This window comes from Rhincodon typus, chromosome 4, assembly GCF_021869965.1.
Source record: "Rhincodon typus isolate 14 chromosome 4, sRhiTyp1.1, whole genome shotgun sequence".
Taxonomy (NCBI): domain Eukaryota; kingdom Metazoa; phylum Chordata; class Chondrichthyes; order Orectolobiformes; family Rhincodontidae; genus Rhincodon; species Rhincodon typus.
The window spans coordinates 90,546,384-90,570,149 of NC_063335.1; the positions used below are offsets into that span (position 1 = coordinate 90,546,384).

At 41.3% G+C, this 23,766-nt stretch overlaps 1 protein-coding gene across 1 annotated transcript in view; it reads left to right on the forward strand.

Moving 5' to 3' along the window:
* Positions 1-23,441, forward strand: part of LOC109935063 (unconventional myosin-Id-like) — a 121,915-nt gene extending 98,474 nt beyond the window's left edge. The window contains exon 22 of the mRNA XM_048595790.1: positions 21,962-23,441. Within this exon, the coding sequence (XP_048451747.1) occupies positions 21,962-22,127 (166 nt within the window). The 3' untranslated portion in view covers positions 22,128-23,441. The remainder of the gene's footprint in view (positions 1-21,961) is intronic.
* The last annotated feature ends 325 nt before the right edge of the window (positions 23,442-23,766 follow it).

Sequence of the window (23,766 nt, forward strand, 5' to 3'; positions counted from 1 at the left end):
AGCTACATTTCTCTAAAAGGTGGCCACTCCCCTCAGATTAGGTCATTTACATTAGGTCTGTTTGATTAGGGACAGGAGGGTGTAACTGCAGATAAGGGAGGAATGACCACCTAGGAACTAGTGTTTGAGGAACCTTGGCTGCTGCAACTGCCCAACAGTTATGAGGATTTTGAAAACTGTGTGGATGAGAGTGGGGAATTACAGGGATGATGAGCGAACTGAACATAGCACCATGGTTCAGTGACATTGAAGTGTTGATTGGGGGTGGGAAATAGGAGCACAGTAGTGGTAGGAGACAGTGTAATTAGCAGAATAGACTCTATTATCTGCAAGCGTGAGCTAGCATCCTGAAGGTTGCATCTGGTGAAGCAAATTACTCGGGTTGTAGAGAGAGATTTCAAATAAATAGGGGGAAAATTCTGGAGAGAGGATTTGGGGGTCCAAGTTCATAAATCCTTAAAAAGATAGGATATGAGTTCAGCAGGCAATAGGAAAGTCAAATGGGATGTTGATCTTTATTTCAAAGGGAATGGAGTGAAACAATGAAGAAGTTTTGCTAGACCACATCTGGAATACAGTGAATGATTTTGGGCTCTTATTGAAGGGAAGATATACTGGCACTGGAGGCAGTCCAGAGAACTGGGCTGATCCGAGGCATGCAGGGATTTTCTTCTCTGGAGAGATTGAGTAAATTGGGCCTGTACTCATTGGAGTTTAGATGAATGAGAAGTAACTTTATTGAAACAAATAAGAGTCTTAGGCAGCTTGACAGGGTGGATGCAGGGAGGTTGTTTCTCCTTGTGGAAGACATTAGGACTAGAGGGCACAGCCTCAGAGTGAAGAGTTGCCCATTTAAGACAGAGAGGAGAAAGATATTTTTCTTTGAGCAATGAATCTGTGGAATTCTTCACCACAAAGGCTGTTGAGGCTGGGGCTTTCAGTATAGTCAAGGCTGAAGTCGACAGTTTGCTTTTTAATCGTTAAGGGAACGAAGGGATACTGGGGGAAAATGCAGAAAAGTGGAGTTGAGAATAATCAGATCAGCCATGATCTCTTTGAATGGTGGAGCAGGTTTGATTGGCCAAATGCCCTACATCTGCTTTTAAGTCTTGTGATGTCATGGTCAATAAGGAGATAGGGACCAATAGGCCTCTTGTTGGTTTATAATGTCCATGTAAAAGCAGGTCACAGAAATGCCACAAAACAATCTCTGTGTTTGGTCTCCCTACAGCAGAGGATGTCACATTGTCAATAGTAAATAGAGCTTCAAAAGTTAAAACTTTATGCTCAGTGAAATCAAAAAGCATCCACACTCCAAATTAAACTCTCACTTGACAGACAGTTTAAATGCTAAGACAGGAAAAATATAAATAGGGCAATATTTCAACAGTTCCATGAACCCTTCCTGTGTTGATGTTCTAGGGCCCTGTCAGATTGTTTATCACTTCTGGCTTGTGCTCTCTCATTACTTAAATCAACTCTGTTCAAGAGTTAATACTGTGGAGTATTAAGAGTTCTGAGTGATCTGTGATAAGCTAACAGCTTCTGTTTTAAGTGGTTTTGTGACTGAAGCAGCTCTCTCTCTCCCTGTGTTTTCTCGTCCTCAGTTTGTTCTTCACCCACTTAATGCATGAACTCTGAAGTTCCAAATAGTTGCATTTGAGTAAAACTCCAGAAGATTTCACAGCCTCTAACTATCTGTGCCATCTGACACATCAGTTGTTGTGATAATCAGTCAATAATCGCTGCTGTGGTGCTCACAATTCTCTGCACTCCAGAGTCTGATCTTCACATTGCTTGGTTTTATTGTGGAGTTAATATGTTGCATTTCATCTTCAATGCCTGTAACTCTTTTGCTTGTTGCTAAGTCTGAAAACGTGCCCAGATCAGTTTTTCCTCATGGGTTTCCCTCGGTGAGTGTGCAATTAATCTTCAATGTCTGGCAACTTCAGGATAATCAGGAAAGTTGACAACACTATTTCCTACCTTCCTACAACAGGACCCTTCATCAATGTGCTGTCAGATCTCAATAGGAATCTTACTTTCTTTGAAAAATCTACACAAATCTTGTCATTGTAGTAATGGTGTGTGTGTGAGAGAGAGATATATAGACAGGGAAAAAATACTGGATACAGAGAGGTAAAGGTAAGTGAAAAAGGATGAAGAATTTGACACTATTTGTCTGCTTTCTGTGTCCAATTATGATTTGTTAGTCTTAATCAAAGATTTCAGTCATTGCCTTGACTTCAAAGCTGACAGTGTAGAGTCTCACTGTTTGATTCTTCCACATTTGACAACCACGGACCTGAATCAGAATATTCTGACTCCATTAGGGAGCGTTGAATTGATCTGATTATCGACCCTGTGTAATCCCATTATTGAACAGCTGGGGGATGTGCAGTGTAAATGGCTTTTCTGCCTCGGAATTGAACTCTGACAGGTGACAGATGGCTTGATTTGAGGCCTGACCATACAGCTCTCCCTCCCTCCCTCCCCCACAGCTCCAGGCACAAAGGACTTGACTGGCACCATCTGTTGTAGGCAGCTGTCAGCACGCGTCTGACTGGCTTCTAAGAGGCCGGACAGGGTCTGGAGAGGGACTGCCACCTGCTGGTAGCATTGTTGTAACTGGGCAACCTCTGCATTGTGGGACGCTGTGGCTGGGGGCCTACCTCAGTCTGGCTGTGGTGTGGGGGAGGAAGCCCAGAACGGAATTAGGATGGAACGAACAGTCGAACCCTCTGTCAGGGTTTAGCCTCCACAACAGAGGAGTAACGATTAATGTTTGATCACATTTTCATGAGACCTCTGATGCAGGCTGCACAGTGTAATTGCTTAGACCAGCCAGATTCAATGGAAAATCTATTTATATAAAAAAAAAGCTCAGCAGTAGAGAGCCAATGTTGATTCTCAGCCTGTGTGAAATGAGTTTGATCGCAGTAGGCCTGCAGGTTTGAGACAGTAAAATTAGTCTCCAGAGAAAACATTCAATTACAATTTCCACTTCTGATCATTAGTGGAGACCAGAGGAATGTGTGTACAGATGTCAACAGAGGACAGGATTAGACTCGACCTTAACATAAAACAATTAACTGCGGATGCTGGAAATCTTGAAACACAAAAACAGAAAGCATTGGAGAAACTCAGCAGGTCTGGCAGCATCTGTGGAGAGAAAGCAAAGTTAACATTTCCAGTTCAGTTAGCCTTCTTCAGACCCAAACTTGATGACTGTAGTAGCTGCAACGAGCCTAGTGTAATGTGGGTGAGTGAACTGCTGAACCGCTACAACTGTTTCCAATAGACTGGACTGGATTAACTGCTGCATGTCATGGGATGCTCTTGTAGCAAGGTGGTAGTGTCCCTATCTTTGAACTAGGAGGCCCAGGTTCAAATCCCATTTGTTCCAAGTGTGTATTTAATATTTAAGTACCGCACATCACCTCCTTATTAATGTGTGGAAAAAGACAACATTCTGTCAGTCTGCAAGCAAATAGGCACATTTATTGAATACTAGAAAGAAATTTGATTTAAAAAGCACCTTTCGTGACCTGTTCTAAAGCACTTCTCATTGTCTCGGGAAAGCAGCCAACATAACCAAAGACCTGTCCCACACCGGTTATGTGCTCTTCCATCGGGCAGAAGATACAAAAGTTTGAAAACATGTATCAACAGATTTAAGAACAGCTTCTTCCCTGCTGTTATCAGACTTCTGAATGAATCTGTCCTATGTTAGAGTTGATCTTTCCCTACATCTTCCCTGTAGCTGTATTACTATATTCTGCATTCTGTTCTATTACCCTGATGTACTTATGTAAGGCATGATTTGTCTGGATAGCATGCAAAGCAATAGTTTTCACTGTATCTCGGTACATGTGACAATAATAAATCAAATCCAAAGCAATTAAACACTTTTGAGCATAGGGAAACTTGGCATCCAATTTGTATACAAGACTTTACAAACAGTACATGGTGAGATTATTTTATCAGTTACTCCCTCTCCCTGTATCCTTTATATCCACCCAAAAAGGGTACACTCAGAGTCTTCACTTACATCTCATCCAAAATGCAGGACATTCTATGGTGCAACATGAATGTCTCAGTCTGGAACATGTTTTTGACATTGAGAGTGAGTGAGATTCAAATCCATGATAATTTGACTGAGGTGAAGAAACCAGTACCGAACCAAATCCCTAGCTCTGTGTACAATTCACAGTCACTCTATATGTACAAACTCACGACAGTTAATATAGCGACTGCCAAGACCAGGGATGTAGGCTCATACGTTGGTTAGCGAACAGGAAGCTGGAATGTTTTAATGTGTCAATGACTCATTTCCCTTGATATTTGTTTTCAAGGATGAACTGCTTTCAGTTATAAAAGAGATCCTGCAGCCAAATCACATCTCATCTAGAAGGATTTGTGAGAGGGAAGGACCAGACTATAAGATGGACAGGTAGAGGCTAGGAGGCAAAATGGTGCATTCACAGCAAATTACGTTCAGCTCAGGACACAAGGCTTTACTGGTCAAAACCTTCTCAAGAACTCTAAGACTGGGCATGTGTATCTGCAGTGCGCTGCACTCAGACTGTCTGAGCTATGCACTTGCATGATATTTCACAGTTATCCACGTAGAATAACAGAAGGATTCTGTTCAGTTCAGCAAATTTGTGCTTACACGAAGTTAAATTACCCGCACCCGATTACGGAACTTCAGCCGTCACATTTTCTGCTAGTCCTGAAGAGAGAAAGTTTGATTTTAACAACCTCTTCCCAATCCGAGGTCAGTCTGGGAGGCAGGATTAAAGTTAACCAATTCTATTTCAGGACCCAAGGCTCCATTGCCCCCTTATGGTCACTTCAAACATGATGTCAACTTAATTGAAATCTGGAAGTTGTTCTGTGAGAATATAATTTCACTATTACATTGTAGTATCTCACATCTCCGGGATGGGGGACCACAAGGTGGACTGTTTTGGACATTGAATCTTTTTGACCATGGGTGGCGTTATTTCCAGCTCCACAAACCCAATCTGCTGGAAGCTGCTTAATCCCAGTTCACTAGTTGGGGTAAGTGTAAGAGGGAGGCAATGGCCTAACGGTATTGTCACTGGACTATTAATCCAGGGACCCAGATAATGTTCTGGGGACCAGGGTTCAAATCCTGCCATGGTGGAATTTGAATTCAATTTTTGTCTGGAATTAAGAGTCTAATGATGACTATGAATCCATTTTCGATTGTTGGAAAAACCCACCTGGTTCAGTAATGTCCTTTAGGGAAGGAAATTGCCATACTTACCTGGTCTGGCCTACATGTGACTCCACACCCACAGCAATGCGATTGACTCTTATCTGCCCTCTGAGCAATTAGGGATGGGCAATAAATGCTGCTGAGCTAGCGACGCCCTCCTCCCGTGAACGAATGAATTAAGAAAAAGGGTGGTTGGTGTAGGGTGTTGGTCAGTGATGGTTTTAGGGGTTGTCAGTGAGTTAGAGCCTTTACAACAGCTCAGGGCCTTGCTGCGACAAGAAACCTCAAAGGATCCCGGGGCAGAGTGGCTGCGAGAAAAGACTGACAAAACTGGCAGCAATCTCCGCATCTAATGGGAGTATCCTTCAGGAGTGACTCTCACAATGACAGGCATTGGCTGCAGCATTCCATTGTACCATTAAACAGTCAAGTGTATCTTATTGTCATCAAACTTCAATCTCTCATTGTGTAGCCACTTCTCGGAATAGTTAAAGATCTGACACAGAGCAGGGACAATGTAGCACCATCAAAAATGCGCCGTCCCTTGAGAATTGGTGTCAATTGCCTATTTATCAATCTTATTTAGATTTGCGCTTCTGCCCTGCAGGTTGTTCCTGCCAAAGCAGGAGGTGATGGTAATGTACCTACAAATTAACAGAATACATTTTCCTTTGACTATGCCCATTCACCTGTCTCCAAACTCAACTCAAAAGGCTGTAAAATTTCCCCGAGCTGTTACTATTGATCCCATGGTCATTTTATCTGGACTACTAATCATCAGATTTGTTAACTGCCATTTTCTAACTTGTTTTGGTAAACCTCTGTCTGGAGCAATAGTTACGAGGGCCCTACTGCTGCTGCCCTTACAGGATTTCTTGTGAGTTAGCACCTAGAGTGCAAGACTCTGAATCACGAGGGTTAATTGAGCCTGTTGACAGGCAATGTCTATTTTTGTTGCAGTTCATAGTTCTCCTGAATCAGATATGAACTGTCATGACAGTCTTGCTTGGCAAATGTCAAATGTGTGAGACGACATTCCAGACAAGCCTAAAGGTAGAAACTTACTGTAATAATCAGAAATAAAATCAAACTGAAAGCTCTGACTCCTCAAAGAGTGTGAGTAGAAATAACTATAGCAAATTCCCCAATCTCATTGTCAGGGCTAGGAGGGAGGGAGCTTGTAATAAATTTTACTGCAAATGGAAAAGAAGACAGGTTTCCCTCAGTATAGGGAAAGTCCAGTGCAACTATGATAATATCGCAACATTGCTTGAAGGACATGCCAGAGCATTACATGAAATGATTTAACTTTGGAAGTGCAATGACAATTGCTGGAAGGGACAATATGGTAATCATTCTGTGCCAATGTAGCTCCACAGGTAGACACTAGGGGGCAAGACATTTAGCCCAATTTAGGACAATAAGATGCTGAGATAACAAGGTGTAGATCTGGATGAACACAGCAGGCCAAGCAGCATCAGAGGAGCAGGAAGGCTGACGTTTCAGGCCTAGACCCTTCTTCAGAAATGGGGGAGGGGAAGGGGATTCTGAAATAAATAGAGAGAGAGGGGAAGGCGGACAGAAGATGGATGAAGGAGAAGATAGGTGGAGAGGTCCCCACAATAAGACGCTGTAAGCCAGTGTGTGTTAGCTTGCTAGCTTCATCTTGCACTGCACCCTCCTTTCCCACCACTGACCCCTCCCCACAAACAAACCCCTGTTCTGACTATTTTAGCAGATCAGGGGTACAATGGCTTCCTGCCTCCAAGTAGCAGTACCTCCCCTTGGCAAGACAGTTTTCAATTGCATGAGACTAGATGGTTGGCGGTGGGGAGTGGAGTCAAGCAAAGGTGATGAATGGTTTTGAGAGAAAGGGCAGCACCCCAATATCTCTCCACAATGGTGGCCTGGCAACTGTGGTCATTTTTCTAAGCTCAAAATTCTATAGTTTCTAAGAGGACACCTGAGGATGGTGGCACCTCTCTCCTTTACCTCAGTGGTAGGCTATAGCTCCGTCTTACCGGATAGTTTACCCTTAACTCTCTGAGAGCCTGTCCATTCTGCTCAACTGTATGGTAAACATAGCTCTGGTCAATAATAGGCCCATCCAGACAAAACCCATAACTGGTGACTACTCCTGACAGTCCTGGGTCAGGATCCATAAATAACCCTGAGAAACCACCTTATTAAAATGCAGATGCACTATATACAGCTTAGTGCATGACCTGCCGAAAATCCACAAGATGGGTTCAGTACTCAACTTAATATTTAAAATGAAGCCATTTTAAAACGAAACTGGAAATTTAAAATAAATAAAGCAGAAATAACCATGAAACTATTGGATAGTTGTGTAAGTTAATCTTACATGTGGAAGAAACAGGATTGGACAAGCCAGAGATAGTAGAAGCTGCCTATGCTGGAGAATCTGAGATAACAAGGTGTAGAGCTGAATGAACACAGCAGGCCAAGTAGCATCAGAGGAGCAGGAAAGCTGACGTTTCGGGTCTGGACCCTTCTTCAGAGAATGGGGGAGGGGGGAAGGGGATTCTGAAATAAATAGAGAGAGGGGGGAGGCGGATGGAAGGTGAACAAATGAGCAGATAGGTGGAGGGGAGATGGACAGGTCAAGGAGGCGGGGATGGAGCCAGTAAAGGTGAGTGTAGGTGGGGAGTTAGGGTGGGGGTTAGTCAGTCAAAGGAAGACGGACAGGTCAAGGAAGCGGGGATGAGGCTGGTAGGTAGGAGGTGGGGTTGGGGGTTGGTCAGTGAGGTGGGAGGAGCCGATACGTGGGAGAAAAGATGGACAAGTCAAGAAGGCGGAGATGAGCTGGGCTTGTTTGGAGGGATATGGACCAAATGCAGGAAAGTGGGACTAGTTTAGTTTGGGAACATAGTCATGTGGACTAGTTGGACCGAAGGGTCTGTTTCCATGTTGTATTACTATTGAGGGTGTGTGATAGAGTTCACAAGGTTGATACCGGAGATGGCAGGACTGTCCTATGAAGAAAAATTAGTTCAACTGGGCTTCTATTCACATAGAAGGCTGACAGAGGATCTGATTAAAATGTATAAAATTGTAACAGGGCTGGACAGACTAGATGCTGGGTGGATGATTTCCCTGGCTGGGGTGTCTAGAACCAGGGCATACAGCATCAAGAAACAGGATAGACCATTTAAGACTGAGATGAGTAAATATTTCTTCACTCAAAGACTAGTGAAACATATGGAATTCTCTACAGGCTGGGGAGGCCAAGTCACTGAATGTGTTAAAGAAAACATTTAAAACATTTTTTATGGATTGTGAAGGGGTATAGGGAATATGACATTGAAATAGAGGATTAGCCATGATCATATTGAATGGCGGAGCAGGGTCAAAAGGGCTAAATTGTCTGTTCCTGATCCTAATTTCATTGTAAAACCCAAACTGGCATATATGTGACTCCAGACTCTCATCTATGTGGTCGACTCTTATCTACTCACTGACAAAATGAGGCAAGTCATTCAATGTATGGAATCATTATGAAGATTAACAAAAGCAAAGTGGGATGGACTACTTGGCTGCAATTCTCTACCTACTATTGGCACACTTTCTCCACAGGACAGGAACTGTTTGAGGAAAAGGCTGCCACCTTACCAAGGCCATTATGGGTGAGGCTTAAATATCAGCCTGACCTGTGATGCCTAATTCCCAAAGTATTTTTAAAATTCCCTTGAAGCCCCAGAGTCTCAGAGCTAAATTAACTAACCTTTGCCACTGATAACATTCCAGTAGATTTTATACCCCTGGATTAAGGAGCAATTAATTTAGCTGGGTTAGCCACTGCTGGCCAGTGATTGTAGGCTCCGTCAGGCATGCACCAGATGAGGCTGCAGCTGTGGTCTAGATTATTTTTAACCTCTTCATTTTGCCCCAGCTAAATAATGTAGCTGCTGGATGGTCAGGAGCAACAAAGTATTGTTTGCCTAGTTGTAAAGTTTGACAGCTGGTCTTCTCTGTCATTTTTGGTTTGGTTCTTCATTTGTGATGCCCCCTGTAGTCAAGGTGCTTACCTGTGTCACTGTCTAGGATCATATCTGACAGCCCTGCCCCAACAAGTGTCAACACCATCAGGAAAGTAACTGAGAAGCAGCAATAACAACGGCAAGAGTAGGAATATAATTTTCTATATTCATCAATCCTATCCTCAGTTTTAAGAGAATTTTCCCACTTCTGGGTCTCTCACAGATGGCTGCAAATTTTTATTTAACATCAGCAGTCTGTTGAGGAAGAGGTTGGCTCCCTTCTCTGCACGTAGGCAACGGTTGCCAGGCAACGGAGGTAAGCTCATTTAAAAAGCTGGAGAAATGGACTTGGTTCAAGAGTGACATGTAGAGAGGGTTTGAAGAGATGCTTCTTTCTGTCACAAAGAGATTGTCTGTAGAAAAGGTAGCATCACTGGCTCTAGACCCCATCTCCTCTTGTTTCTTATTCTGAAGATCTGGAGATCTCCGCTCCCTCTTTCCATATGTTGCAAACACTAAAATTGTACTCCCTCTGTCATATTTGTGGTGAAAGATTTCAGTGTGCAGGCTGAGTAATGGATTTTTAAAATATATGAGTATGACAGGCACAAATAGACCAGTGAGTACAAACAGCCTGCCTTTTCCTCGTTATCCCTAAACACCTCCTCCCAAAGCAAGACAATCTCTTGGCAAAAGTGTGAGAAATTTAAACTAAGCTGAAGGAAGATAAATTCTGAAAAAAATCCTTCTCCAAACTTCTCAAGTACTTGAAATGAGTTCAGAAAAATGACCTTGATCACTGTGGAGTCAGCAGTCGATGGGTGGCGTGGACATTATCCTAAGGCCAAGTAGTGGCTTCAATCACTAGCAATGAATAACAATGAATAATTCACATCAAGCCTTTAGAAGTGCTTCACAAGCAAGGAAGAAAATAAATAATGGCTGTTCTCACCTCTATACCCCTCAGCTTACACTGCTCCCAGCATCACAAGGACATACCTTTGAGCTGGTTTGGGATATACACACATTCATGGTGAAAAAGGAGGTAGCTATGGTCAGAAAACAGGAAATTGTGGGACTGATGTAAAGTATCAGAAGAATCACGAAAGTAAGCAAAAAGAGACTGAACAAGGTGTTGGGGCGGAGAAATAGAATCAGTATAGGAAGACATAATTTCAAAGGGGCAGGAACAGGCTGAAACAATACGTCTGCCAGATCATTTTTATTTGTAGATTTAGGAAAGGGGGTAGAAGCAGTTAGTGCAGGTTTAGGGTCTATGAGGTGGGAAGCTGTGGAGTTAAAGTCTTCAGATGGGTTCAGGTTAGTGACAGTCCAAGAAATAACAGTTCGGTTATCAGAAGTTGGTTCATAATCCAGGAGAGATAAAATGAAATGTTTGAGAGTTGGTGCCCTGCTGAACATCAACTCTCTTACAATTCCTTCTATTTCTTTTTGTTTTCACGATGTCAGTGGAGTAGGAGAGCTTCTGGCCTAGTATCCAGCTGCTTGGCGTGGTGGTCTCATCCCAGCCATGTCTTCAGGATTTTCCAGCATTCCTTCATTGGGTTTCTCTGAGCCCAGGAGCCATTAACTGAACTGTGATGACCTTTTGTCTGAATTTTTTTTAGAATTATTATTTATGACTTCTGACATTGATGTAGGAGCCATGGTGAGATGTCTTATGAAACTTTTCACTGTACTTTTCATGTAAAAGTACACATGACAATAAATTTCTATATACAGCGTAGAAACAGGTCCTTTTGCTCAAACTGGTCCATGCTGTCCATGGTGCCCACTCAGCTAGTTCCAATTACCCTCATTTGGTCCATATCCCTCTAAATCCTTCCCATCCATGTACCTATCCAAATGTTTTTTTAAATGTTGCTATTGTACCTGCCTCAACTACTTTCTCTGGCAGCCCATTCCATATATGCACCACTCTCTGCATGAAGACGTTGCCCTTCAGGCCCTTCTTAAATCTTTGCACTCTCACCTTAAACCTATGCCGTCTAGTTTTCAATTCCCCATCCCTGGGAAAAAGACAATATGCATTCATCCTATCTACCCCCTCCATGATTTTACACACCTCAATAACGTCACCCCTCATTCTTCTACGTTTCAAAGAATAAATTCCTATCCTGGCCAACCTGTCACTATAACTCAGGCCTACTAGTCCTGGCAACATCCTCGTAAATCTTCTTTGCACACTTTCCAGTTTAACTATGTCTTTCCTATAACAGAGTGACCAAAACTGTACACAGTACTCCAAGTGCGGCCTCATACTGTCCCAACTCTTATACTTAATGCCTCGACCGATGAAGACCAGCATGCTAAATGCCTTCTTCACCACCCTGTCCACCTGTGATGCCACTTTCAATGAGCTATGCACTCATACTCCTAGGTCCCTCTGTTCCACAACACTCCTCAGGACCTTACCATTTACTGTATAAGTCCTACTGGTTTGACTTTTCAAAGTGCAGCACCTCACACTTATCTGCATTGAATTGTATTTGCCAGTCTTCAGCCCACTACCCCATCTGATCAAGATTCGTCTGTAATTTTTGAAAACCTTCCTCGCTACTGATATCTCCTAATTTTGAATCATCTGTAAACTTACTAATCATGCCTTGTACATTCACATCCAGATCATTTATGTCAATAACAAAAGTCCCAGCACCGAACGCTGTGGCACACCACTAGTCACAGGCCTCCAGTCCGAGAAACAACATTCAACTATCACCCTCTACTTTCTACTATCAAGCCAATTTTGAATCCAATTAGCTAGCTCACCCTGGATCCTATGCTATTCTGTTGTCTCCCTGGATCATGACCCCACAATTGAATACCAAGCTATTATTTCCAGGACTGTCCCTGAAATCATCTCCTCAGGTTCTAAACAAAGGAGGCCCAATGTTTGAGGCCAGCACAGAGCAGTACACAGAACAGGTTAGGATCATATGTCCAAAGCAATATTTTTAAAAACTAAGCACTGACTTTTTTTTAATCCACTCATTTTATCCACTTGGCCAACATGCACCCCGCAAAACAGAACAATTTGCTGTTGTGGCATCTCAAAATGTCACCTGCATAGCAACGTTTTTGTTTAACATTGGTTTTTGGGATGTAAGCAACAATCATAATATACCTTTTTTTGACCTATTTTCTAAATCAACCCGTTCAGAGATGTTATTATTTGACTTGAACCTGGGCCTCTTGGTCCAGAGATAGGGGTACTACCCGTGCACCACAAGAGAATGTCACCACCCACCCAATGGTCTTGTTGCCCCAAGAACTTAACATTTCAATTGCCTGGTATAACATTGGAGTCACACATTGTCCAGGCCAGGAACAGTGATAAATTGTAATCTCTTCTAAAGAACAATTGTGATCAAGCTGTCTTTTTTAAAGCAATCCAGCAGTTTTCATATAATTATGTGCCTTTCATCTAGAAATGACCAAGTTTTTTCAATGTTATGAATTACCATGTTGGAATCTAAATTGATTTTTGCCTGATTGCTTACTCAATAACACATTACTATATCCAGGCTGGTGATTAATCAGCTGGGATAACTTGAAAATGTGATCAAGAGCTTTTTTCAAAAATCTGCAATTTGCTCATTCCTTTATTGTCAAAATCAGTGCGCCATATTGAAAGGCTTCCAGTGGAAACAGGAGCCTTCTCTTGTCAATAAGCTATTTAATTAAACTAATAATCCATTTAAGAACCAGAGAAATGCTTGTGTGGAAGGGAATCTCAGAATTATAGAATCCCTACAGTGTGGAAGCAGGCCATTTGGCTCATCAAGTCCATACTGACTCTCTGAAGACAATCCCACCCAAACCCATCCCCTACCCTAAACCTATAACCTTGCATTTCCCATGGCTAATCCACCTAGCCTGCACTTCCTTGGACGCTTTGTATAATTTAACATGGCCAATTCATCTAACTTGCACATCTTTGGACTGTGGGTAGAATGTGCAAACTCCATACAGTCGCCCAAGGGTAGAATTGAACCTGGGTCCTTGATGTTACGAGGCAGCAGTGCTAACCACTGAGCCACCCTGAAAATAATCATATTGGGCTGGTATTAATTAAGTAATTCCACAAGCTGCAGTGGGATTCGAACCGCTGATACTCTACATTGTGAGTCCAAAGTTGGATTCACTTCACCACCCTCCTCACATAGGAAGCCAAAATCCCTTTGTCTTTGTGTTGGTTATTTAAATATCCAGAGAGCAAAACAGTCCCCTTAATGAAAAATGTCATTTTTTTTTGGTGCTTATCAAGGTGTTTGTTACTGGAAATGGATGCATTCCTATTGACAGCACTTTTTGAAAGCATCATACAGTGGCAATTACTATACTTAGAAGTAGAGTTAGGTTTTATTGTCACATGTACTCAAGTGCAGGGATACAAGAGTACTGTGGAAAGTTTACAATTGGCACCATCTTAGGTACAAATGTACCTAGGTACAAAATCTTAGGTAAAGAGTAGAAAAATGCATGTGACAAGGTCTAGGCCGACATGTCAGCCTTCCTGCTCCTCTGATGCTGCTTGGCCTGCTGTGTTCATTCAGCTCTACACCTTGTTACCTCTATAAAAGTTCAACATTACAGCTCTTGTCAATATAAAGTAATAAATAAGAAATAAAGTTAGGCTAGAAATATAGGTTAAGTACAGAAGAAATCACACCCTACGCTATTACATCAAACACTCCAGGGGCCTAGAAAACAAACGTTAGATATTAAACAATGTTCATTCTACACTGTTCCACCTAACACTCCCAGGATCGGTACAATAATCCTGAAGAAAAGTCATGTTAGAGTTGAAACATAAACTTTGTTTCTCTTTCCACAGATGCTGCCAGTGCTGCTGAGTTTCTCCAACATTTTCTGAGTTTTTGTTTTATTTTCGATAAACCAAAGGTTGCGTGCACCCTGTAAACTGGTTAATTTCTCCCGGGTGAGATTCAACATTGGTTAAAGAACCTGCTGGGTGAGCATTCAAGTTAAGGTAATATTAGGCTATGAACATAGACTGAGACATATCAAGCTCTTCTTTTTGCTCTGTGTTAAGTGGATTTCAACCCAGAGTAGGGAAACAAAGTAATATAGACACAAAGCACCGTCCAAATCCTTCCAAGTTGTCATAATTTTAAATGCTACTGATGTTTACTGTATTTTTCCTGAATGCCCCCAGCATAAGGGTCCGTACATTTGATGTGAGTTTTGGTAAGTTGGGGAATTCAGAAGTCTTACTAACTGTTCACAAGATTTTCAGTTCATTTACCTTTAACCAAACAGAAAATCAGATTGGGCTAGAAATCCAGCCAACAGGAAATTTACCCCACTCTTGACAAGAAGCATTTACAAATCTCTTTGAGTCTTATGTGACTGAGTTGACAAGGCTGGGATCAATCTAAAAATGAAACGGTAACTTAAAAGTCTCTGACTGCATCGGTGTGCCACATGTTTGTTAACGCATGAAAACATTATTGTCAATACTTTCTTTCAAAAATTCAGCCAGTATTTCACATGAAAATTTACTTTTAAGCTGCTGATAGAGAAATGTAATATTTTGTACTGGAAATATCCCACAAAAAAAGCAGTGAGCAGGTAGTTTGTGAGGAATAAAGCGCGGTTTGATTGTACTGGTCGAAGTCAAGACAGCTTTGGATGTTTCAATCCTGCCATGAGATCTTTAAATTCACCTAAACAGGCTGAGGCCTGGGCTTAGCATCTTGTCCAAGCAAAGGCATGGCTGAAATGCAGGAGTTTATCATCCTCTCCTCCCTTCTGCTGTATAAATGTTATGGGAAACCTCATGTCATACTCTTGATTCTCTCTGCTCCAAACAGTAAATAAGCAGCAGTTAAATATATACACTCTCATCACTGAGTAAGAAGGCTGTGCATTCATGACCCATCCCGGAGAACTGAGCACAAAATTTGGGTTAATTCAATGCAGAACTGAAGGAATGCTACATGGTCGAAGATGCATTTTTTTCATATGAAACATTTATTCTCTAGTGGACATATAAAATTCAGAGGGCACCCTTTGAAGAAGAATGGGAAAGTTCTCCTCAGTATCACGGCCAATGCTTTCTTTCTGGAATAAACATCACTAAAATAAATTATCCGGTCATTATCTAATCGCTGACCTTTGAGACCTTATTGTCAGTTTTAGTCACTAATTACTGGGTTCCCCATGATAGACATCACCTCAAAAGAAACTCTACAAGCTTCTCTCTCCTCTTGAAGGCCTCAAAACTTCTAAAGTAATTTTCTAAATTTATGGGAATGTCGTGCTTGTGAAAGGCACTGTATGAATGCAAGTTCCTTCTCATTCTCTTTACCAAATCTAGAGGAAACATGATAGGTTTTTTCAGCATCTGAATTGCTGGGTGTTTAATTAAACTATGGAGAACAGATGTGTGACCATTTCATCCTATTGCCTAAGTTGAATTAATTAATATCATTGGAGAGAGCTCTTATAGCAAGCTGGTAGTGTTCTTATATCTGAGCCAGAAGGTCTGGGTTCAAGAGCCACTTGTTCCAGAGCTGTGACATAATGTCTCTGAACAGGTTGGTTAGGAAAAATATCTAATTAATTTCACTGGATGAAAATAGTGCAGAACATTTGACCCTTTTATTTCCCTTGTCTCGCTCTGCTACAGTCTGAATTATTTGTTTATAATTTTCATCAATTTTGGGTTGTGGGTATTGCTGGCTAGACCAACATTTATTGTCCATCTCCAAATGCTGTGGGTGTGGAGTCACATGTAGGCCAGACCATATAAGGGCAGCAGATTTCCTTCCCTAAGGGAATCAAATGGGTTTTTACAACAATAAATAATGGTTATATGGCTGCCATTAGGCTAGCATCTGCCATTGTGGGATTCAAACCCATGTTCCCAGAGTGTTAGGCTTTTGGATTATAGCCCAAGGACATTATCACTACATCCTCCAAACTGGTGTCTTCTTTCAGCATACTTTCCAATAACAATGACAAGGATTGGATTAAATGCACTGGAGAAGGCAACTGAGACCTATAGGTCTGTCCTACCATATGCATTGACTGTTGCTAGTCTCAATTTTACTTATCCACTTTTTCTGCAAATCTTTTAATAATTTGACAAAAATCTATTAACCTCTGTGTTAATCATTTAAATTAAACTAGCTACAGCTGCCTTTTAGAGAGAATGTGACAGATTTCGACAACTTTCTGTGTGAATATTTCCAGCCTTCAATCCTGCACCATCTGCCTCCAGTTTTAGAACATGCTACCTGTACTGTATTTTCTCCACCAGAGAAAATCTATTTTCTGTACCTTTTGAATTATCATATCTCTTTATCATTACAAACACCTTAATCGGATAATTTCTTGAGGTGTCCAAACTCAAGAAAATACAAAATCCAAAAATACCAATTGTAGGGAAGAAATTTCCAGATTTCCACCTCCCTTTCAGTGAAGAATTGCTTCTTGATTATGATGTCTACTGTTGTCACAATCCCTGTTTTTAGGAATGGGAGCTGCTAAGAAGATATCTGTTCTCATGCATTTGTCACTGTGAGGCTTTGCCTTGTGCTCTGAACTGATTCTCTTCCACAAACACTGATGTGTTATCTTGACATCCCTTCTCCCATCCAGAGCTCGAAAAGCACACATCCCTGTTAATTTGTTTGAATTGGGGTGAATGGGAATAGCACACTAGTAAGACTCAATGCCTTTAAGAAAAGTGAAAATTAGGTAGCTTCTCTTGTGAGCTAATGTTCGGAATACAGAACTCAGTAACCAGTGTCTGAAACTGACACAAAAGCCTGATCTCTGCCCAATGTCTTTAATGTTGACTTTTGCTCCAATATACAGGCAAAGATCCAGTCAGACTGTGAACCCTGGGACACATTCTACAATGATGCATTAACCAAGGCGCCTCCAGAAACTAGGCTTCTGCTGAATTCAAGAATTATCTGTGGCAATAGCATCCTATCATGTCTAAGCGTGATTGCACAGAAGTGAAGGAATTTTTTTGAGATGTACAGGAGGAAATGCAGGGTGCACTGTAGTGGAAGAATCAGAATGCTACAGCACTTCTTTTGTGCAAAGGCGGCCTTGGGTGAACCTCAGAGATAATTTAACCAAGAGGCCCTGCAAATATCTGAATGAACCCATTCTCTGAACACATTATAGAGGGAAACAGTCAGGTCTTTGACTCTCTTTTTGTTTCTGCTCCTATCAGCTGCTGATTTCTTTTTAAATCCATATTTCTTAGGAATGTGTAAGTGAGGGACATAGTTCAGTCTCTAGTTCATCCTTTTGGTAATTACATTTTTTATTAAATACTGACAATCATAGAGTCATAGAGTCATACAGCACAGAAGCAAACCCTTGAGTCCAACCAGTCCATGCTGAAATCTGAAACAAACACAGAAAGTGCTGGTGAAACACAAGAACACAAGAACTAGGAGCAGGAGTAGGCCGTCTGGCCCTTCGAGCCTGCTCTGCCATTCAATAAGATCATGGCTGATCCGTTCATGGACTCAGATCCACTTACCTGCGTTCTCACCGTATCCCTTAATTCCTTTATTGTTCAAAAAAAATCTACCTTTTTTTTAAAGCGTTTACTGAAGTAGTGTCAACTACTTCACTGGGCAAGGAATTCCATAGATTAACAACCCTCTGGGTGAAGAAATTCCTTCTCAGTTCAGTTCTAAATCTGCTCCCTCTAATCCTGAGGCTATGCCCTCTTGTCCTAGCTTCACCTGCTAGTGGAAACATCCTCTCTACTTCTATCTTATCTATTTCCTTCATAATTTTATATGTTTCTATAAGATCCCCCCTCAATCTTCTGAATTCCAATGAATATAATCCCAATCTACTCAGTCTCTCCTCATAAGCCAACCCCCTCAACTCCGGAATCAACCTAGTGAACCTCCTTTGCACCCCCTCCAGTGCCAGTACATCCTTTCTCAAACACATTCTATGCGTTTGTTTAAGAAATTTGAACCTCATTCCTGCACCCGGAATAGGGATTAGTTTTGACTAACCAACATATGAGCGTAATTGGCTGTCCATTCTTGCAGTGAAGCAATCCCTGACTTCCCTTCAATCAGGCAGACTAGTTGTACATCATCAAACAAGTCTCTCTAGTGTTGTTTTTCAGATGGAAGCCCCAGTATAGGACAAAAGCAGTCACTGCCATCATGGTAATGTTACAGGGCAGGTTATCAACATGAAAGATAGGGGTCTCAGGTTACCATTGGCCCAGATGATCTTTGTGGGACCCAAAGGAGTAGTCTGATTTCCATAATAGGAAGGGTCTCTGTAGTAGACTCTTTTTGAACATCCACAGTAAACCCTATTTAAAATCAAGCCAGCCACATTATCAGAGTTAGTTTGGTGCTAGGCCTACCTTTATGGTTGGGAGTGTGAAGTGCTGCAGTTTACTCTGTTGACTAGACTGCTAATATATGGATGACATTTATGACAGTGGCATGGGGTTCAGTCTCCATTATGGCTGAGGTAGACTTGTGGCAAGTAACATTCACTCCACAAAGGGCCAGGTAATAACTATCTCCAACAAGAAAGAATTCAATCATTGCTCTTTGGTATTCATCATTAAATTTCCATGATCGACTTACTGGGGGTTACCATTGACCAGGAAATTTCTAACCATATAAGCACCATGGCTACAAGAGCAAGCTGTAGACTAGGAACTTTGTGGTGAGTGACACATCTTGTCAAAGCCTATCCACTATCAACGAGGCACAATCAGGAGTGTGATGGTATACTCCCAACTTTCTTGATTGAGTGCAACTCCAACAATGCTTATGAATCGGGACACCATCCAGGACATAGCAGCTGCTTGTCTGACAGACCAACTAACACCTTCAACATTCACTCCCTCCTCCAATAGCATACATTGACATTAGTGTGTACCATCTACAACGTGTGCTGCAGAAATTCAACAAGGCTCCCACGAATGAATTAAAACCAAAGGCCTGCAACTTTGGCATACCATAAGCCCATAATAAGAAAAACCGTTAAAAAAAGGGAACAGGAGTAAGTTGTTCATCCCTTTTTGCCTGTTCCACCATCCAGGAGGATCATGGCTGTTCTGATATTCCCCACTCCACTTTCCTGTCTTTTCCCTGTAACTTTTGATTCTCCTACTGATTAAGAATCTTTGTATCTCAGTCTTACATATAAACAGGCACTCTGCCCCACAGCTCTCTGTGGCAAAGAGTTTTAAAGACTTACATCCCTCTGAGAGAAGAGGTACCTGCAGTAAAATATCGAGGCACTGTCACGATTTGGTGTTCCAGCCCAATATAATCAGTGGAGGATAGTGAAAATATTCCTTTTTTGTATGTGTGAAGCCCTGGCCTTACTTTTTTTACCAACATGCTGTTGTCCCCTGGCCTGATTTCATGGTTTGCCTTGATATAGCACTCAGTGGTAAACATTTCTATTCTATAAATAATTTTACAAAGCTCTGTAGGGTCCATTCTCATTTTTCTGTGTTATTATTATGTAAACACGTACCCACCCTATTTCCATATCATTTCAACCCCTTTCCATTTGTCAGTCTATCCAGTCTAATTCTGAGTGTTTGCACAATTTCTAGCTCAACTATTAACCCTGGAAATGAATGCTTTTCATCCTTTCTATTCTAACTCTCTTAAAACTGTGGAGTTACTGGCCACACAGTTTCAAACCTATTTAGGTATAGGTGTGGTGCAGAGGACAAATAGGTTGCAAATGTTACAGATGCTTAAAAAGGGGAGAGAAATAAACCCAACAAATATAAGCTCGACATCCTCGCTCCAATGGTGGGATATTTTGCAGTCAATGAAATGGGTCAGAATAATTTTGGCATGTGGAAAATTACAGACTAATTATTTTTAATTTTTTTTAATCATTCAGGGCATGTGGGCTTCACTGGCTGAGCCAGCATTTATTGCCTTTGAGAAGATGGTTTTGAGCAGCAGCAGTCCACTTGTTGTACCCGGTCGTGTAGCCACTGTATTTTGTGGCTAGTCCAGTTCAGCTTCTGTTCAATGATAACCCCCAGAATGTTGATCCTGAGGGATTCCATTGAATGTCAAGAGGTGGCGGTTAGATTGTCTCTTATTGGAGATAGTCATTGCTTGGTACTTGTGTGGCATGAATGTTATTTGTCACTTTTCAGCCCAATCCCGGGTATTGACCGAGTCTTGTTACATTTGGACCCAGACTGCATCCAGATCTGTCACACTGGTTTAGCCTTGGCGTCAAGGGCTGTCACCTGCACCTTCCCTCTGGAGGTCAGCTCTTTTGTCCATGTTTGAGCTAAGGCTGCAATAAGATCAGGAACTGAGAGGCCGTGGTGGAATCTAAACTGAGCATCAGTGAACAGGTTATTGCTAAACAAGTGCTACTTAAGGACCCTTTCCATCATTTTATTCATATTCAAAAACAGACTGAGGAGGGGTTAATTGTTTGTGTACAGGACATACCTAGGCCATTTTCTACATTGCTGTGTGGATAGCAATATTAATTAAAGTTAACAAGGATATTTTTAAGCCACATTTTGATATTAACAGATGTTCCTGCACAGGTCACTCAATAGCATCCTGTGTCTTTGCCTATCCATGGAGAATTGTTTTTTAATCAGTGCTGCATAAGCAAATTTTTAATTTCAGATGTTTCAATGAGATCACCTCTTGCTCTTCTAATTCCAAGGAATATAAACCCAGCATACTAATCCTCTCGTTTTATACCAAAAACTTTCCTACTGAATCTTTGTTTGCTCCCTTCAAGGCAAGTATATCCTTCAGGCAAGGAGACCGAAAACCACACACAAATACTCCAGGTGTGGCTTCACGGGTACACTATATAATTGTAGCAACATGTATTTATTCTTTTTCTCTCATTCCTTAGTAATGAAAGCTAACGTATCATTTGTCTCCTAATTTCATGTTGTATATACCCGTTTCATTTCTGTGTTCTTATGCAAGGATATTCAGGTCTGTCTGAATACATTCTCTGTAAATATACCTCTAATATTCAAAATAATTCTGTTTCCATTTACCAAAATGGGCAACTTCACGCTTTACTGAACTGTATTGCATCTGCCTTGTTCTTCACCACACAAATACCTATATCCTTCTGCACTCTCTTTGTGGCCGCCTAGGCCATTCAGCCCATCGATTCTGCTCCACCATTCAATCATGACTGATATGTTTCTCAACCCCTTTCTCCTGCCTTCTCCCTGTAACCCTTGATCCCCTCACTAGTCAAGTACGTGGTTATATCTGTCTTAAATATACTCAATGACAGGCCTCCACAGCCTTTTGCAGCAATGACTTCCACAAATTAACCACCCGCTGGCTGAAGAAATTCTTCCTCATCTCAGTTCTACAGAGTCATCCCTTCATTCTAGGCTGTGCCTTCGGGTCCTAGTCTCCTAGTGGAAACATCTTCTCCACGTCAATTCTATTCAGGCCTCTCAATATTCTGTTAGTTTTAATGAGGTCCCCCCTCATCCTTCTGAACTCCATTGAGTACAGATTCAGAGTCCTCACCTGCTCCTCATTGTGCATCAGAATCACCGTTTACTTTGCCATCAATGGCACTAGGAGTTCAAAATTTACCCCACATTCATCTCCCAGAATTATTATCAGGAATTTTCTTTCCAGCCATTCACTGCTTACTCTTTTTTTCCCTCCAGGAATAAGATACCTCTGCAGGTCAACGTCAGCAACCCAATCAATTGCAACATGCGCGGCAAAAAACGCACAGTGATGGTGGAGGAGAGAATTGAACAAACACAGCCCGACTTCAAGAAAAATCACACAGGCTTCACATTGTATTGGGCAGGAATACAGTGCTCATGAGCCTCAGGGTTTCACTGAAGCACGCTCAGTTATGTTTGTAATGTGAGTTTTTTTTTATATATATAATAAAAGATTCATGTTCTTTCCTTTGTGGTCAATATTCTGTCCTGGTGAAATTAATTTACAAAGTGTGCAGGTGATCATGTGCGTGAGTGATGGAACTGTATCATAAAATGGTTACAGCGCAGAAGGAGACCATTCAGCCCATCAAGTGTGTGGCAGCTGTCTGCAAGAGGAAATCACAGATATCCCTTCCCTGCAGCTAACAATGTTTTGCTCTTCAGGTGCTAATCCAGATCCTAACTATTCACTGTATTATAAAAGTGTTTTTTCTTGTGTCATTGTTGGCTCATTTGCCAACTACCTTAAATCCATATCTCCTTGTCCCGATCTTTCCACCAGAAGGAAATATTTCTCCCTACATACTCTGTCCACATCCTTACAGACACGACTATCAAATCTCCTCTTAAACTTCTCAAAGAAATACAACCTCAGCTTCTCCAATCTATCCAAGCAACAGAAATGCACCATCCTGAAATTAGTCTCATAAATCTTGTCTGCACCATCTCTAAATCTTTTACATATTTCCTATACTGTGGTGCTCTGAATTAGACCCAATATTCCAGTTAATGCTGAGTTCATGTTTTACACAGGTTTACATAACTTGCTTGCATTGATACACTGGGCCGCTACTGATGAAACCATGGATCCAGTTATCAACTGCACTCCCAGATCGTCCTCACCTTCCAAGATTTGTGCATATGAACCCTCCATGTCCTAGCACCCCATTTGGAATTGTATCCTCTATTTTATCCTCTATTGCATCCTCTATTATATCCTCTCCTCATTCTTTTACCAAAATATATCACTTCACACTTCTCTGCATTAATTTTCATCTGCTACTTCCCATGATAAACATAGACATATCATATTATGAACTTTCAGTGAATACTTTTAAAAGTTTGAACATGTGCTTTTAAGATAGCTACCACAAATCATGTGTTTTTTTTTGGTTTTTCGACTACAGACAATGTCAGGTCTCCAGCAAATACCTGATTAAATATGAATGTAGACAAAGATACCTTACAGCCAGTTGTGGATTTCAAAGATTTCATTCTTTAAACTAAAGGCTACTGGGTTTCCACACTGCCTGTCACAGTGTTGTTTTAATTCCCAGTCTGTAATCTGGCTTGATAAATCATGTTTTGTATTGGTTTTAATGAGGTGGTCTGTCACTGAGCCAGAAGCAGACAATGTTTCGGAGTTTGTTTTAACTGTAAAACTGAAGCTTCTTTATTAAAAGAAATGAAGATAAAATAAAATACATCAATTTATTTAGTTACAACACAAATTCAATGATCTTTAAACACAAAGTAAAAATATAATGCCGTGAATCCTGTGACACCCCTCCACAAGTTTAAAAATATTTGTACAGTACCCAACAACACCTCTTGGTCAGTGCTCACACCAGAATCCCTCTTTCTAACACTGATAGGTTTAAGGTAACTAGTCCTAGACTCGAACCTATGATAGCTCTATAAATATCATGAACTGACTTTAACAAACTCAGCTTAAAGTGCTCTTCAGGGTTTTATGCCAACAGTCTGGTTTGGTACTATCATTAACTTAAAGCAATCTG